General features: G+C 53.2%; 4 protein-coding genes across 4 annotated transcripts; 1 reads left to right on the forward strand and 3 right to left on the reverse strand.

Annotated features, from left to right (window-relative positions):
• Positions 1 to 1,097: 1,097 nt before the first annotated feature.
• On the reverse strand, positions 1,098 to 2,745 carry PG998_009531 (TIP49 C-terminus-domain-containing protein; the record flags this gene model as incomplete). The annotated part of the gene is made up of 4 exons (XM_066876347.1): positions 1,098 to 1,230; positions 1,336 to 1,667; positions 1,767 to 2,534; positions 2,602 to 2,745. 4 exons carry the CDS (start codon positions 2,743 to 2,745, stop codon positions 1,098 to 1,100), a joined length of 1,377 nt encoding a protein of 458 aa, XP_066728503.1.
• An 880-nt stretch (positions 2,746 to 3,625) lies between these two features.
• PG998_009532 (uncharacterized protein) lies at positions 3,626 to 4,888 on the reverse strand (the record flags this gene model as incomplete). The annotated part of the gene is made up of 1 exon (XM_066876348.1): positions 3,626 to 4,888. The coding sequence occupies one exon, from the start codon at positions 4,886 to 4,888 to the stop codon at positions 3,626 to 3,628; it is 1,263 nt and encodes a 420-aa protein (XP_066728504.1).
• Positions 4,889 to 6,765: 1,877 nt separating this feature from the next.
• Positions 6,766 to 7,405, reverse strand: PG998_009533 (uncharacterized protein; the record flags this gene model as incomplete). Its single annotated transcript, XM_066876349.1, has 2 exons — positions 6,766 to 7,253; positions 7,345 to 7,405. 2 exons carry the CDS (start codon positions 7,403 to 7,405, stop codon positions 6,766 to 6,768), a joined length of 549 nt encoding a protein of 182 aa, XP_066728505.1.
• Positions 7,406 to 8,018: 613 nt separating this feature from the next.
• Positions 8,019 to 8,539, forward strand: PG998_009534 (uncharacterized protein; the record flags this gene model as incomplete). The annotated part of the gene is made up of 4 exons (XM_066876350.1): positions 8,019 to 8,021; positions 8,125 to 8,234; positions 8,354 to 8,435; positions 8,516 to 8,539. 4 exons carry the CDS (start codon positions 8,019 to 8,021, stop codon positions 8,537 to 8,539), a joined length of 219 nt encoding a protein of 72 aa, XP_066728506.1.
• Between the last annotated feature and the right edge of the window lie 7,661 nt (positions 8,540 to 16,200).

Raw genomic sequence — 16,200 nt, forward strand, 5'->3', positions numbered from 1 at the left:
AGAGGCACAAAACAATGCTGAACCTATCCCTGTATCATTATTGCCGCTGTGTCAAAGTTGACGGGAGGCGGGATGGCGAGACTGATGTGCTGTACATCGAAAGGGGGCAGGACGAGTGTGGATGTAGCTTGTAAACGAGTGGCCGTTCGGGCTTCTTGACCGACGTCCTATCTCTGAGATATTCTCATATCTCATTTGTAATATATTCCGAAGTCTGTACTGCGTTGATACACCGAACCTTCAGAGGGCATAGCATTGGGCAGGCATATGTCTCGGGAATATACTGAGCGTCCAAGCTGCCGCAGACAGGGCGATAGCCACATAGACGCCTCATATCCCCCTCATCCATTTTCTTTGTCCCGGGGTCTGCGTTTGTAATGCCGTTTCCGGGATGCGTGGTGTGCATCTTGGTCATAGCCAGCCAAGCGAGACATTCATCAGAGAGGTATAGCAGAAAAATGACAGAAAAACAGCAGAGCAAGTACCATATTCCAGCCAACAAGCTTGGGCAGTGCAGAAGAGGAGATCAACTGTGACTGCATTTTGGGTTCAATAGCAGGCAACCAACGTTGAAGAAGGTTGTTGTACAGCCAGTCAGTGCATTGCCCGGTCTGTACGGAGCACTTGTCTGGAATGCTGCAAGCATTGCAGCAGCGCGCCCTTTGCTCACGCTGCAGAGTTGGGAATCCCACGTGCGACCAGATTTTCAAGCCCATGCAATGTTATTGTTATTACTCTATCACGTGCAAATAAAGACGCTACTGTCTTACTGTCGTCGGTTTCAAGTTTCGTGGTTTCTTGAGGCTTCAAAATATAGAATTAGCAATGCTACGCCACGGCCAAACCCCAGGTTACACAGTCGTTCTATCAAACAACGACGATACATCACCAACGACAGTCTAACGAAAACCCGGGCAATTTTTTCTGAGACTCCAAACAACGCCCATTAGTTTTGTTCCTACAGCCAATTATTCCTCTAACATTCAATGCATCCATGCGGCAGGTTCCTCTTCCTCTTCCTCTTTCGCCGGACTACCAGGTGACGGGTGATTTTTTCCGTTTTTGTCTCAGGCGTTCCCGTTTTACGTGTCTATGGTTCATGAAAGAAACCCGCGTCCTGTCTCACCGCTCAATAAGCTGGCGCTGCGACGAGCATCGAGGAACAAATCCTCGCATTCGGCTACATCCTTGATATCAATCTCCTTGCGCCCGTTGACTCGGGCAAGGATGCTATTTGCTTCATGTTAGCTGTCTCTTTTTCTCTCTCTCTCTGACCGACACTTGCTCCCGTAGGGATAAGCCGGACAAACAAAAGGAACAGGGACATGGACTCACCTTGCCGGGGTAAGCAGCTGCAGACAGTATCGCAGACTAATCCGAACGCCATGCTCGGCGAGCTTGTCAATGGCCGCGTCGGAAATGGCCACACTCTCGGTGGTAGCCCGAATGCGCACAATGCGCTTGATCTCGTCGGCATCGTAGGGCGTGGTAGGGATAATGAGCAGACGGGCCAAGAAGTCCGGAGGGATGCCGTGGGCAGCAACTATACCGTCCGTGCCGCGGATCGTGCACATGCCCCGATTGGAAGCAAGGACCACGATGGGCGAGATGGAAGACTCCAGAGCCCTGTTGAGGTAGGTGAAACATTCAATGTCAAGCATGTGGGCCTGTAGTTTGTTTGTCCTCAACGGTCAGTCCAGTCCAATGGCAGAGCGATCTCGCCAAGGGTCCTCCGAGGAATTTGTGTCTTGGGTTGGGATACATACCTCATCAATGAATAATACGCCGGGGACTAGCTCGGCAACGCCCTGGTCAATGTACTTGCTGACCACCTTGTTGATCTCGCCGCGCAGCTTGTCGGTGATTTCCGTCATCTTGGGCTTCATCAGCTGACCCATCATGCTCATGATGTCCTGTCCTCCTTGCGGGCGGGCGTTGGCGACATCAAGGTCGTGCAGGGTCACATCCTGCACAATCTCCTTTTTCTTGTGCACCTCGCCTTTGGGAATGGGGACGTACTCCTCCGCCTCCAAATCGAACTCGGTCGCGTATGCGTCCGATCGTCCCACACGCTTGCAGGCACCTGTGTTGGCTTCGATGTAGACGACATCACCGACCGTGACTCTCTCCTTCTGGATAGCCTCGTATATACTGGGGTCCAATCGCAACTTCTTCTGACCCTTTGCGCTCTTCAGTCCGATCAGCAGGGTGCTGATGGTCTTGCCGTAACCGCCCAGCGGGTTCTCCGCCTCCTCGGGTGTAAGCTCTGTGACTTCGCCTTCGTAGACCTCCTTCGTTTCGCGGACCTTAAGGCCAATGGCTCTTCGGAAGTTCTCCATCAGAACCTCGGTTTTCTTGATCTCGCTCGAGTAGACTTCGCTGCCGACGATGGGGCAGAAGGGGACCTTTGTTCCGAGCTCGTGGCTGAGGGCAAGCGCAACAGCCGTCTTTCCGGTTCCAGGGCCTCCAGCAAGTAACACACCTCGTCCTGCCATCTTCTGTGCCCTGATCAAGTCAACAACCACACCGGCAGCCTGTTGAATTGAAGATTTGTCAGTATCGCATGACGACTGTTGCCCCATTCGCATCGGGGATTCATACTTCTCTTGCACCAGCCTGGCCAACGAAGCCGCTGGCTTGCTTCTCAGCAGTGCCATCTGACTTCAGACCCAGACCCCGAATGTGTGTATGCGCCGCAGTGCGGTTTTCGCGATTGTTGCCCTTGATCTCGCTGATCTGAACCATCTTGAACGGATTCGAGGCTCGAGGCCCACGGACAACCTTTGGGGGAAATTTGCTGATGCTAGCCTAGGTACGAAGCTGCAATGGCGGCGCTTCGAGTATTCTGTTGGAGTGTTTTTTGGTGGTAGACGACGCTCGGAAAATGGTGTGATTGCGACAGGTGAAGATTAAGCGGGCTGGCTGGGAGGTGAATTGGAAGCTGCAGCTCTCAAGCTCGCGAACTTTCTTTTGGCGTCGCGCGCCCGGTGTGTACGCCAATCAACTGGTTTCGCTGTACTTCGGTACTTCGGTACTTCGTTCAAGTGGGTTTCTGCGCCACAGCTGCTTTGTGTCCTGTGGCGCTTATAAGAAACCCAACTACAAGATATCGCATTTCCTGTCAGACAGACCAGCGAGTAAGCGTTGTGCATGGATCCTACAGTTTACTCTGAAATCGCTCTTTATGCTCATTGCGGTGAGATGGCAATAGGAGACAGTCGAAAATGCCAGATTTGACTGTGGCTCGGTGACAAAAGAATAATGCCTCGATAACGTCTCAATCATCATGGAGCTTATACCTTGTCTTCTCGATATAGTTATCTGGAAAAATGATGAGTATAGACTGACAAAGGGCAGGACAAGTCAAGTTCTGTCGCTACACAGAAGCCGTCACAGCATACCCTGCATTTACCCCTGGGTACAATTCCATAAAAGAAGGGTTGATAGAGTCAGTGTGCAAAATCGAAGCCATTTCGCACCAGAAACTTCCAAATTGACGCTACAGTCTATCTCTACATCCTCCCGACCCGACCCTCATCAACGGTATCATCTTCACCAGCGCACGCATCGTCTGATCCACCCAAATCCATCGACTCCAACAACACATCCCCTTCCTCCGCTGAGTCTATGCTACACTCCCGCATCTGCGGCCACCGTGCCTCCTCGTCCTCATGCTCCCCTCCTCACTGTCGCCGCCGCTGTCCTTCGTGGCCATAGCCCAGAGGGCACTGCCCACAATAAGCGCGCAGCCCACGACCGTGACCCAGCCCATGTATTCCCCGAACAGCCAGCGGTCGAACGCCGCGGAGAAGAGCATATTCGTGTATACCATGGCCGTGGCGCGATTGGCCCCCGTGGTCTTCCCACGCTTCCCAGACGACGCCGGTGAAGAAGAAGAAGATGAAGAAGTGGACACGGCGATGCCGGCTGTCATGAGAAACTGCGTGGCGAAGCCGCACACGCAGATTAGCAGCAGCAGGCCGGCCTGGCGCCACGTCGCGGGCACCGCAAAGCGCATGAGGGGCTGGTCGAGGTCCCAAACGGGGCCCAAGACGAGTGCCGCCGTCGTCACTACCACGCAGCCAACGCTGAAGTAGTTTACTGACACCAGGGTGTGGGCGCGGGTGCCGATCTGCCGCAGCGTTGTGAAGGTGACGGCGCCGCCGAAAACGCCAACCAGGGCGGCGAAGATGGCGATCAGCCGTTCCGCTGGCGTGGGATCCGTGGCGATAGCAGCCCCTGGGGCATTCGAGGTAACATTACTGCTGCCCCTGCCTGGTAAAGCGCCATCCACTGCCGCGCCGTCAATCTTAGCTGCCATGCCTGTGGGCCCTGCAGCCCCTGGATCCTCCGGCGCGGCAAACAATGAAAGCGGACGAGCGATCAGCACAACGCCGGCCAGTGCCAGTAAGGAAGCCAGTTGCTCTCGGCGCGTGAACCGGTCGTGTAGCAAGGCATGGCACATGTACCCCGCCAGCGTCGGGGCCAAGAAGGAGATAACGACGGCCTCGGCGAGCGGTAAGTATTTCATGGAATACCACAGGCCATACAGACCAAAGAAACCCGCGACACTGCGAAGAACAAGCAGACTCCTGACGTCTCGAATGCCGAGGACTACATTCTGCCAGCTGTCATGACTGTTGTTGCTGCTGCTATTGACGGTATCTCGGTGCCCATGTCTGCGTATTCTTCTCCTGCATTGCTCTGAGTAATATGTCCAGAGTCCACTAAAGACGGCCGTGACACTCATCCTCCAGAAGAGAATCAGCATGGGATGCATAGGCCCCGTCTCCTCGTCGAGCTCGAGGAGTCGCGTGGTAGCGCTCATGAGGGCGCCAAAGAACTGCGATATGCAGACGAGGATGGGGCCCTGGTTACGCCACCACATCGACAGCAAATATGCTCTGCTTCTCGCGACCCATTCTCCGGTGGCCCGACTCCTATTATCGGCATTGGATATATTTGTAGTGTATACCGCAGGTGGTATAGCCAATGACATTCGCGAGCTGGGAGTTGGGGATAGCGAGAGGCACCGTATGTTATTTTGATTCATCCGCGATGGCAACGGCGAGAGCCGACCACCTTGGGAGAAGGGGCTCGTGGGGACGTTTTGTGACGTGGGAAGACCTTGACCAAGGAGATCTTTCTCTTTGTCGTTACATAGCGTTCCGTTCGTTACTGTGCGGCGATCGCAACCTCCCTGACCATCACTATGCATTTTGTGATAGTACACACAGCTGTGATGGCTTCAAAGGAGGCAAGAAGATATGTATTATGGGTGAGAAGGATCTGCCTCGTTACTATGGTGTCTATTTCTCCAATAAGAGGCTTTTAGACATTTACCGAGCCAGCCACAAGAGAGTGCGAGTGTAATGGTATGTATGGCGTTCCGCATCGGATTCTTATACCATGAGTAGAACAAGCCAAAACTGATGGACTAAAATCGTGATACACTGTAATAATTCCACGGACGACAGTGGCCTTCGATAATGAAGCCGCGAGGAACGGGAGCAAGGTCAAGTAGATCTGAACGCCATCGAAAGAGGGGCTTTCCAACAAGGCTCGCACTCCGTCTCCTACATTTTCGTACCTGCAAGGGCGCATCATTCTCAAGGTACTATGGATAGGCTAGTTGGTCATAAGGGAATGGAGCGGCATGTTGGTGTTGGACGCCCGAGCGAGATGCTACCCACTGGAAACAAAATGTGCAAACTTGGGGAGGGGGTGGATCCAAATGGAGCGATATCGTAACCGCCGCCGGCAATGGCCAAGTTGTGTACGTGGAGTATGTGATGGGGATTGCAGTTCCATGCCAGCACTGCACGCATCATGAATGAACATGACTCGAAGGGTTCCCCTTTAGGTACGCAGTCCGTGGGGTCTTGTCCACCAGGCTGGCAATCATACGGACGATCCAAGTAAGAGCCGCCAGGATATACAGGCTTAACTGCTGATAGGACGCTCCATGGCGGGGTCGGCCTATTCAGGATTGCCGGGCGTTGTGGTTGGTTGCAACACCCCCGATATCGCCGGATTTGGGCTGCAGCTTGTCCGTTAGCGAGCGAATCGGCCAAGCCCCGCCGCGGCATGGGACTGGGAGGGGTCTCGCCGGCTGGACCGGTGCACACGGCGATCATGGTACCAATGTTCTCAACAACTTCACATGCAATCGGCTGTTAAAGTGCCAGTCGGCTGAACTGAGAAAGTCGTGTCGCTTGGTCGTCGCCAAAGCGAGAGCCCATGACTTAGCACCCAGCCAATAAGGAAAGGGACAAGACCGAAGGAAGTTGCATGCTTCAAAGTGCCAAAATGTCTTTTTTCACATGCAAGCTAGCATGGTGACCTGTAATGAATCCGTAAACCGTACGCCGTCGCTATGCATTGCGCCTCCAAAAATGTTCAGGCTGCTATACTAAACAGATTATGCCCTCCGGACTTCAACACTTGAAGCCGGGAGCAACACCTCTTATCTCCGCCCCCCAAAGTTAACACAAGTTTCTCTACTCCTTCACAAATCCCACCGTGACGATGTTCTCTCCAATCGTCCTCAAGCTGTACGGTGACTCAGGCTGACCAGTTACATCGCCGTATGGCGTTTCGCAAGTCGCCTGTTCGCGCCAAATGATACTGTTGACTAGCTTGAGGAAGTATGAATGGCGAGGCCGAGATTCCATTACCAAGGACATTTTTTGGGTAAACGTTTTCCGAAAGCCGTGCTTGCGTGGACGCGTTGGCATCCTGTCCTGGTTCGTATTGCCATCGTCTTTAAACTGTGCTGCCCCCGATCTTCCTCTTCTTCCGCGGACCATCCTGGCTCTTCTTCACGCTTTGCATGATATCCTCGTCATCATCGTCAAGACCCAGTAGCTCGTCGTCGTCGCCATGGACCTGCGAGCCTGACGCCGCGGCGCCCCCGCCGTTGACGGCCTGGCCTAGGCCCGCGAGCGCGCCCGCCTCGTCCTTGCCCTGGCTCTTGAGCACAGCGTCGTCATCCGGCTGGAAAGCCCGGCGCATCTCCTTAATGTGCTTCCGCTTCTCGACCATGGCGGCCACGCGGCCAAGGTACTGCGGGTTCCGACGCAGCGAGAACTCGAAGTCATCGAACTTGAGCTTCTGGCGGCTGGCGTACTGAGCGTGCTGGCTGGCCTCGAAGCAGACGCCCTCGAGGAACTCGGTCATGATCTCGTCCATAACGCGGACGGTGTCGGGGAGGGGCTGGGGTACGTCGCCGTAGGCGTACATGAGGGCCGAAACTGCAGATAGAAAACCATAGCGTTAGATGATTGATCGTAGGGTTCGGGGTTTTCAATGCGTCGTAGAGCACCCAGAAGAGAATGGGCTTACGATCTTTGGCCGCGAACGTCTCCTTTCCAACGTTCTTTCCAGCTCGCGCACGAGGCTCCATGGTGGCAGATGATATTGATCACGGCCTTATATGAATGGTGTGGCCGACGTTCGGTTCGGTTGGCGCAAATGCTCTGCGGCAGGTGGGAAAATGCACAATGTTGCAGAACTTAATTGCAGGTCGTGGTAAGGCTGTCGCAGGCTGGGTGGTCAACGTCGTTGTAGTCGCAAGGCTGAGGGTGGAGGGCGTGTAGATGGAAAGATGATGCGATAAGAGACCCTGCTCCTTGAACTCCAGTTCATGTACGGGGGTAGAAAGCGCGTATTGCAGCGCGGTAGCTCCCTGGAGGGGTGGCCAAGGTTCATAAACAGCGGGGGCCTGGTCTACAATTGGAGCTGAAGGTCAGGCCTACGCCTACGCCTACGCCTACTATACGTAGAGCTGGGGGAGCTCCGGATAAACTTCGTAATTACCACATGTTCATTCATTTCATCATCGCCAGTAACGGTAACGCGCACGCTGGTCTTTCAGAATCCAGAGTCGCATACAGCCAGCCTGCAAAGGTCCACGATATCGCATTAGACACATCGAACCCGACACGACTTTACAACCACCCATAACTCCATCGAAGCGCACATCGGGCACAACGCGACATACCTCAACCCCTCTTAAGATGGTAGGCGCATCGCATCCCTCCTGCCACGAAAGAGCGCCGCCGCCGCATCTCGCCCCCTTTGTCCTCGACTACACGCATATTTGCTAACCATGTGACAACATAGTCGGCTCTTTTCAACTTCCAGTCGCTCCTGCTGGTCATTCTTCTCCTCATTTGCACGAGCTCCTACGTGCACGGCATCTTCCCGACCTTCATGAACAACCACAAGCAAGGGTATGCAGCAAAGAGGGAGAATGACTGCGTTGGAACCCGATCAGCGGCAGCATATCCATCTCGTCCCCAAGGCCACTACAACAGAAACGTATTGCTAACTCGTTGCGCGTTCACTACAGATTCATGGGCATTTTCTGGAAAGCCGCGAGGATAGGGGAGCGTTTGAGTCCATACATAAGCATATGCTGCGTCGTCATGGCCGTATGTACCCCGTTGGATACAGCGATATCTTGCGCTCTGCCTATTTATCAATCAGTCATACTGACTCTACGGACAAACAGGTCTCCATGATGATCGGCAGCTAGAACTCCCAAAGGAGGCGCATCTTGGTTCATTCGGTATGGAAATGTTTTGAGAGTGCAAGAAAAAGCGTTGTTGCATATTACGGAACGGAGTTCACGGTTTGCTTGTCTGCCTATTCTTATGCTCAAGGGGTGGAACCGACGGGGAAAAATGGTTAGGCGGATGCTTCGCCCGCGAAGCGATAATGATGTAAAGAATGGACTTAGGGCATCAGAGCAACGGCCAGTATTCAAGCCCCCTTCTGATGGCCCCGCCGCATTCTTTTGCTCTGGTTCTGGTTAGGAATCGAACCCCCCAAGGGGATTCAAAATACACACATATTGGTTGATCTCCAACGACGTGTTCCATTCCCGCCGCATACGGATGCCAACCCGGCCCAACCGGGCCATCTTGCCTTTTTCTAGTTATGTGGCTGTAAAATGTTGCGGCCAACTAAGAAACCGGACCGGTTCCCTCCCTCGGAATGCACAGCCCATCCCAGGAGGCCGCCTTACCTCACCCAAGAGATTGGGATTGCACGACTACAGTCTTACCTAGGGTTGCCAATCATTGATTTGTTGCATGTTCGGCTCGGCCATCCGCACACCTTGGGTGTTGTGTTAGCCAAGTATGAGGCTGTTACTCGAGGCTTTCGTTCAAATTCCTCCTTGGCCATACATGACAGCGTACCCCCCTTACCTGCATGGCCAAATCTTAGCACAGCAGTAAGGGCTGGGTTACGGTGCCGCGAGGCTGACACATTTGCGGCTCGGTTGCATCCATGATGACTACATGGCTTATTGTGTTGGAATTAGGCGCTATTTACCTAATCCCTGACTCCTGATATGATAGGTATTGATGTCTCGCCGTACCGCATTCATGTTTCTTCCAGAGGTACTTAGGTATCGCATAGATAGCAAGGCGAACGAATGTCTAAAGAAAGGTTCTATCTTCTGGCAGTGAGTGTTACACACCTATGGTTTTGTTTCTAGTATCGCGGGGTCCTTATAACCAACCGCCCTCTGCCGTTTGGCGTATTGCTGGCTTACTCGGCTCCGAACATGATACCACATGGTGGCTGCCAACTTCGACAGACAACGCCGCCGAGGACTATCGTTTGTTTGATAGTTATTAGTTGATCCGCAGGATGGTGTCCTCAATGTCGTAAGACGATCCCTCTCTACGAGCTCGGGTGCATGTGTAAATCAATAGTCGTGTTGCCAATCGCTTGGAATACGACTTGGGGTCGGGCCACTTCAGGTAATCATTGGTTGAACTGTCGTGTGAACTGAAGCACCGTAACATGACCCGAACAATATATCACCACAAGTGGCGTGGTTGACGCAAGCAGCGGTCTCGGTTCCGTCCATAGGGAACGTGTTCTTGAATCCAAACGAGGCTACTTGCTTCCTTCCGACGCTGGCCTGATGGATCGGTCGGGTAGTTGGAGGAATCTATTTGCGGCTGACTATTTCTTGCCGGAGGAACTTTAGCTCAGTCGGGGGCGGCCAGAAGCTTGGGGTTGCGTCGCACTTGATCCGCAAACAGATTCTCACTAGAGTATAGAGCACCGCCAATGGATCATGGTTAGTATGACATGGCCCCTTCTCCTAGTGCGTTTGGAATATTTCGTAGCGGCCGTTGCCCCCTGCTTACACCACATCTTCAACGGAGATTGTCCGAATCGCACGGTCCATGAGAGCGATTCTTTTGCACAGGCAACCCCGATCAGCCCGAGATCCCACCTTGTTCATGCGCAGAACATACCGCAATAGGCGCGCCTCGTCACAAGACAGACGGCGCATCTTCATATCGATTACTAGACTCAGTAGTAGTGGTAGTGCCGGCGAGGGGGCAGCCAGCCCTGGATGGTTTCAAAACATTGGTGGGTTCGGCGCAAGCTCTTTTCAAGGATAGGTATAGTACCATAAAACGGCAGCGCTTGGGACAAGTTTGATGCCGCTATTTCCAGGTTATCAGCAGCTGGCAGCCTCGCATGTCGCGCTTGATGGCCATCTAACGACACTACTGTGTGCACTTGCAGTGCGATTGGCTGGCCAGAATCGGTTGCAAGGTTTCGAAGGCTCAGAAACCTCATGAGGCGAGAAGTGGTGTTTGTTACCTGACTCTTGGAATGCCGTGAAGCGAAGTTTGGGCCGTCGGGTTCAAGTTGAAACGTAGGAAAAGCCCAGCTTAGAATGGATATCCGATTTTGTGGTATCACAAAGCAGGCAGGATGCTATGGCATACACACGCACTATGAGTATGTCGTGCCTAGCATGCATACGAGCCCAAGGGCAACGTGAATTGTGTCTTGTTCAGACTGACTGATCATAAACAAGGTATTGCAAATGCTGTGACTGCTCCGTTAGGATTCCCGTACGTGCAGGTCGTTGCAGCCATACGGCTACCGGCAGCAAGCTTGGAGTTGTCCAATGATATTAGGCGAGGTGGCCCTTCCGGGTCCCTACTCCTCTCCGCTCTCCATGGACAGTCTTGTGACAAGGCCAAGATCACGTTTTTAGATGTTCGCAACGATGCCACCAAAATAGCAAGAGAAAGAAGGCATCGGGCGTGGGGCAGAAAGCGGTCTGTCTCTGTCTGGTCTGATAAGCTCAAACGTCCCGCACCGCAACATGCAAGTGATGTGTAAGTGGTGGATATATCGGTGTAACTGGGCGAGGACCCACGACTCGTGAATGGAGAGAATCCACGCTACATCTAGCCTCTTGGCGTGTGCGGGCAGTCTCTGGATGACTGGAGGTGACGATGATGGCAACTCATATCGCCGAGCGCCAACACCTATAATGCACCAAGCCGGTCCGATGTGAGATGCCTGTGTCACTACTGTGTCGCTGGCCAGCCAGAGAGACAGAGCGAGCGAGCGAGGAAGGCTACTTACCTACATACTAACAACGGGATGGTTGGTTTGTAGCAGATTTGACGGAGCACAGCTGAAAGAGGGTATTACCAGCAGCCTGTTCGACGTTCCAGAAACTATGGAGATGCTCATCAATACCCAGATACCTGGCTCGTGCCTTGGCTTAGTTGTCGTGATATATTGTCTATGCCGGGGGTGATGGCGCAAATGTCGTTATGATTGCGACTTCAGTCCCGTTTGTCTGTTTGCGCTAGGTGTCCGTTGTGATAATTACAACGATGTCCCATGTCGCTGCTCTCCCAACGTTGTGGTGGTTGTGACTTCAAACCCAGCGCGCCCAGAGGGTGGCTATCTCCGACCCGCCAGAAAACAAGTGACACATTATCCGTGCTGCCGCTGCTACCTTTTGTTGCTGTGTAGGTTGTTATTGTTATTGTTGTTGACAGTGGTACATGTTAACTAAATCCGCAGATCAGATGTCTCTGGGTGTGGTCTCGGGTAGAGAAAGCCTGCATGCTGCAACAGAAGAACCAGAAAGAAAGAAGAAAAAAGACCTCACTGACTGGGGTGGGAACAAGTAATACGAACTATAATATAATATATCGACCGGAGTTTGGGTTTGGCATGCGCTATCTCGCCTTGCGCATTTCAGCAAAGAAGTCCCAAGGGGCTGGCGTGGGTGGCGCGGGTACCTTTTTTTCTCTTTCTCTTTCTGTCTTTGCGTTTGCGGGTCGCCCGCCTCATGTTAACACTGATGCGGAAACAGGCCCATGGGTGGTCGCCGTTTAATTGGCATTCGCGAAGCCCGATCGAGCCGCCGTATGTTATGGTAAGACCATGTTGCCATGCCACTGGGCAGAGGGGGGTGGGTGAGGACTTCCAAACCCACCTAAGACGGAGGCAGCGATAAAAGTGCACTCGGGATCTGCACGCATACGCCCATGGTTTCTGATGGTTGCGTTGAGCGTCCTCCTCTCAAACGTGCCCTGACTCATGGAAGGGCCCTTGCTGACTGGAGCGCACACCCATGCCCGCCCCTCGGCGTTTTCCTGACAGAGGTAATCAGATCGTCGGGTTGGGTTTGAGCGTCAGAGAGGAAGCGTGCGAGAGAGAGAGATGCTCCGTAGAGAGAGGGAAGTAAGCATGTAAGAAGAAGGAGAAGGTCGCAAGTTGGCATATGCGTTCGGGAAAGGTCTAGGTATTTGTCCCGAGTGCAAGGCGTCCAATCCATGCACCTATTAACCTGAGCTAGCAATTCATCCAGGTGTTACGAGTGTCCGGCCGGCTACTGACCTGGCCTTGATGTTGGGAGTTCGGAGACAGATTTGGGGGCCTCGTCCCCCGTGTTTGATAATAAGGTAACTCTCGCTTGCGTCTAAAGACTCGATGGTGTGCCATACCAGCCAAACTTGGGAATGCGGATGAGAGCAAGCGAATCGCCCTGGCACGCCCTAGCCCATTGGACGATGGAATGGGCTGCATTGCATGTACTTCTCCCTCGGCAGGTAACTATTACGATTTGAGTGTGTTTTATTGACTCCCGTGTTGTTGTTGGCGAAGTCTGATCGGCGCGCAGCCAAATCACACGTACATAACACACACATAACAGCTATCAGACAGACCAGACCGACACATATTATACTTGGTGCGCATCCACCACCCGCACACATCCTGCGGTGTGTGTATATGTAAGTGCTGCGCGGCTAGCAATTTAGATGGAATATTGTGATGCGCCGACAAGTCCGGGAGCATCTGACTGATGGCACGCACTACTCAGCCTCCCTACTCCGTATTTGGCTTGCATCTATCGAAAACTACAAGTGCGCATACCAACGCATAACCATCCATCCCTCCGCATAAATTGAGCTGGCATCCTTTTTTTGGCAATAGGATTACTTGCTGCATTGGTGGCTCACAATGAGCGCTACCGCCTGCAGCGCCCGTACTTAGGAGCGCATGGCGACAGTGGCCCGCGGATCGGCGATGCTGCTCTCTGGCTCCCTCTCTCGTGATGCTGCTGCCGCAGAGCTGCATACAGAGTGTCATTGTTCGCTGACTACGAGTCGCAGATTGGACTTCGCATTCCGCTCCGTTTATGCAGGGTCTTTCCGGCTCCAATTAAACAATGTTGGGTTTTGGGTCCGTTTTTATAGTATAGACCCGGACTCCAAGGCTCTCAAAGGTTGGCTCGTCGGGGCCCTGCCCTGCTGACTTGCTGGATGCACCACTGATCCATCCCTAACCCACGGAGGGTGCGAGGGTGGCATGGAATGGCAGCCAGCAGCTGCAGCTGCGGTCGCAGCCATTGAGGAATTTCACCTTTTTTCCCAGCCAGCCAACTCATCCTTGCATCCAGACCCATAGACTTGGGAATGCGCAGGAGCGAATCCCATCTGCCCTCCCAGGATCCGGACGGACCAAACAGGCGGTTACGTAGCTATCGTTGACGGGGACGTGGAGGTTGAGTATGTACGTAGGTGGATGAGCCTCCGTGAAAGATTCCTGGCGGATCTTTTTTATCTTACCTCACCTCCTTCCATGCATTGCATGCCGCCTGCCTCCGCTGGCTGCACGGCGATGCGGATACGGTCACAACTTGCGGTATGTACGTATGCGCCATGCGTGAAAGAGAAGGTCAGAAATGGTAAATGGTCGAAGCAGGGGGCCACCGCTTCAGGCCTTTGTTTGATTCTCCGATCCATGCCCCTCTCCAAAACAAGTCCCATAGTTTTGTTCTTTTTTCCTTCTGGCGTTGAAAACGAAGATCCGACCTTTGCAGGGGACAACGCCACAATCCACTCGTGCTAATTAAAGACGGGCTGGGTACCTGACAAGCTGGCTGGGAAAGAAGGTCAGGTTACTGGTCAGGTAAGCACACTTAAGCAGAGGAAGGAGAAAAAGGACAGGGCCGGGGGTGGCTAGCCCGGGTGTCTCCAAACAGCCAAGGGCATTCTGTCTATGTACATACAGATCAATCTTGAACCGCGTGGGCGGATACATACAGGCCTCATGACGGTGACGAACATAGACAGACAGGTTGGCTATTGGGGGCCGAGTGAGTAAGAGATGGATTCGCTTCGTTTCGTGGGAAGTCGAGGGCAGAGGCACAGAGGCATGCATTGCATGCATTTATGGAGTGAAGGGAGCGAGAATGCGACCTAATAACATCACTATCCCATGCATGCCGTGCAATGTTCTAAGGTAATAATAGGTCGGTGTATGTATGTATCTCCATCATGAAGTCACACACACCCCGATATGTACCTGCACACCCAATAACACCATCATCACAATAAGTCAGCTAGTAATGGTGGCCCTGGCTACTGCTGGGACGAGGGTTACATACTGCAGTCTTGCACTATGTATGGTATATTGGCTGCTGGTCTTGGTCACCGCTGATCCTCTAGCAGTAGTCGTCCTTGTCCCTGGGCCAGTTTTTGACCGACAAGAACAACTAGCAGCCACCTGCAGATGGGACTTGGTCAATGAGTCGCCATTCGCACAAGAGATGCCCACTCACCTTCGCCCACGCCGCTTCTTCGCAACATGTATGTACAGTCTCCCACAGGCTAGCAGCCAAGCAGCCTGCCTTCTGGCCTGCCCCCCTTCGTGACTATCGTCTCAAGTTCTTTAACGTGGCGATGGAACTGGACCCCGAGACCACCCCCGGTACCCGTACGTGCTCTCAAGTGTGTCGGGTGTGTGCGCCTGCCCGCCCGCCTTGCCCTTCGCTAGATCTCAGCTTAGGCTAGGTACGGAGCAAGCTGGGTATCATCCATCCGCGAAGCAACAGAAAGAAAGGAAAAAGGCCGGAGGGGCGTGTTTTGCTCTAACCTGGGATCTGCTTGTCGCGTAGCAGATGTACATGCTACTACCTCACCCTCAGTAAATGCCACGTTCCGAGCGTTTTCTGGTCCCATGGGCGGGAGCAAAGCGACCTGACTTTTTGGGACTGGACGAGGGAAGATGGTTATCTCTCATCCATGCCACCATGCTGCCACCATGCCACCACCATGCATGCTATGTATACTGTATGTATGCTGCACTATAATTGTGTACACACACACACTCACACACACACACAAACACACAGGCACAGGCACACGCCCCAACACCCCCAGACCCAGTCCCGGTCTTGGGTTTTAGTAGGCCAGATCCCAGACTCCTAGGTAGACACTCCTGGGCTCCTAGACTCCTGGGCTCCTGGGCTCCTAGACTCGCTAGGTCCCAAGCCACGACGGGCATGGCAATGGACGAGGTGTGGGTGCAAAGGCGCATTGAAGTCTCAATGCTTCATATTTCCTCATTTCCCACCCCAATACAATGCCCACACCCCTTAAACAAGCCCGTGGGTACCGTATGTACGCTCTAATTTGCCTTTTCGGGGCCCTGTTTGATTTGCTTCTTTAGGAACCGAGACTGCCACCTGCGACTTCTTTCTGTTGCTCTTTTTTCCTTCTATTTTCCCTCCTTTGCGATCAAGAAGAAAGTTGTTGAATGTTGTTGTTGCTGTACATACATTGATACTTCAATCATTACAATCTCCTTTTATCTCCGCTCGACCATAACATTGGGAGCCGCCCCTCCCACCTCGCCTCCTCTCCCCGAAAGACTACTTCCTAGACTTGCGACTTTACCTGCTACTACTTTTAGCAGCGGTGAATACCGACACCCGACCTGGCTCTTTTTTTAAGATAGGAAAAGCTGCGCTGCCTGCACTGCACTGCCGAGTAGCATATTCTTGCTCCTCCCTTGCCGTTGTTGTGCAGAGAGCTGCCTGTCTTCCCTTTGTTGCTGGCCGTT

The sequence above is a fragment of the Apiospora kogelbergensis genome, assembly GCF_038363985.1.
Source record: "Apiospora kogelbergensis strain CBS 113332 chromosome Unknown utg000006l_segment0_segment0, whole genome shotgun sequence".
NCBI lineage: Eukaryota > Fungi > Ascomycota > Sordariomycetes > Amphisphaeriales > Apiosporaceae > Apiospora > Apiospora kogelbergensis.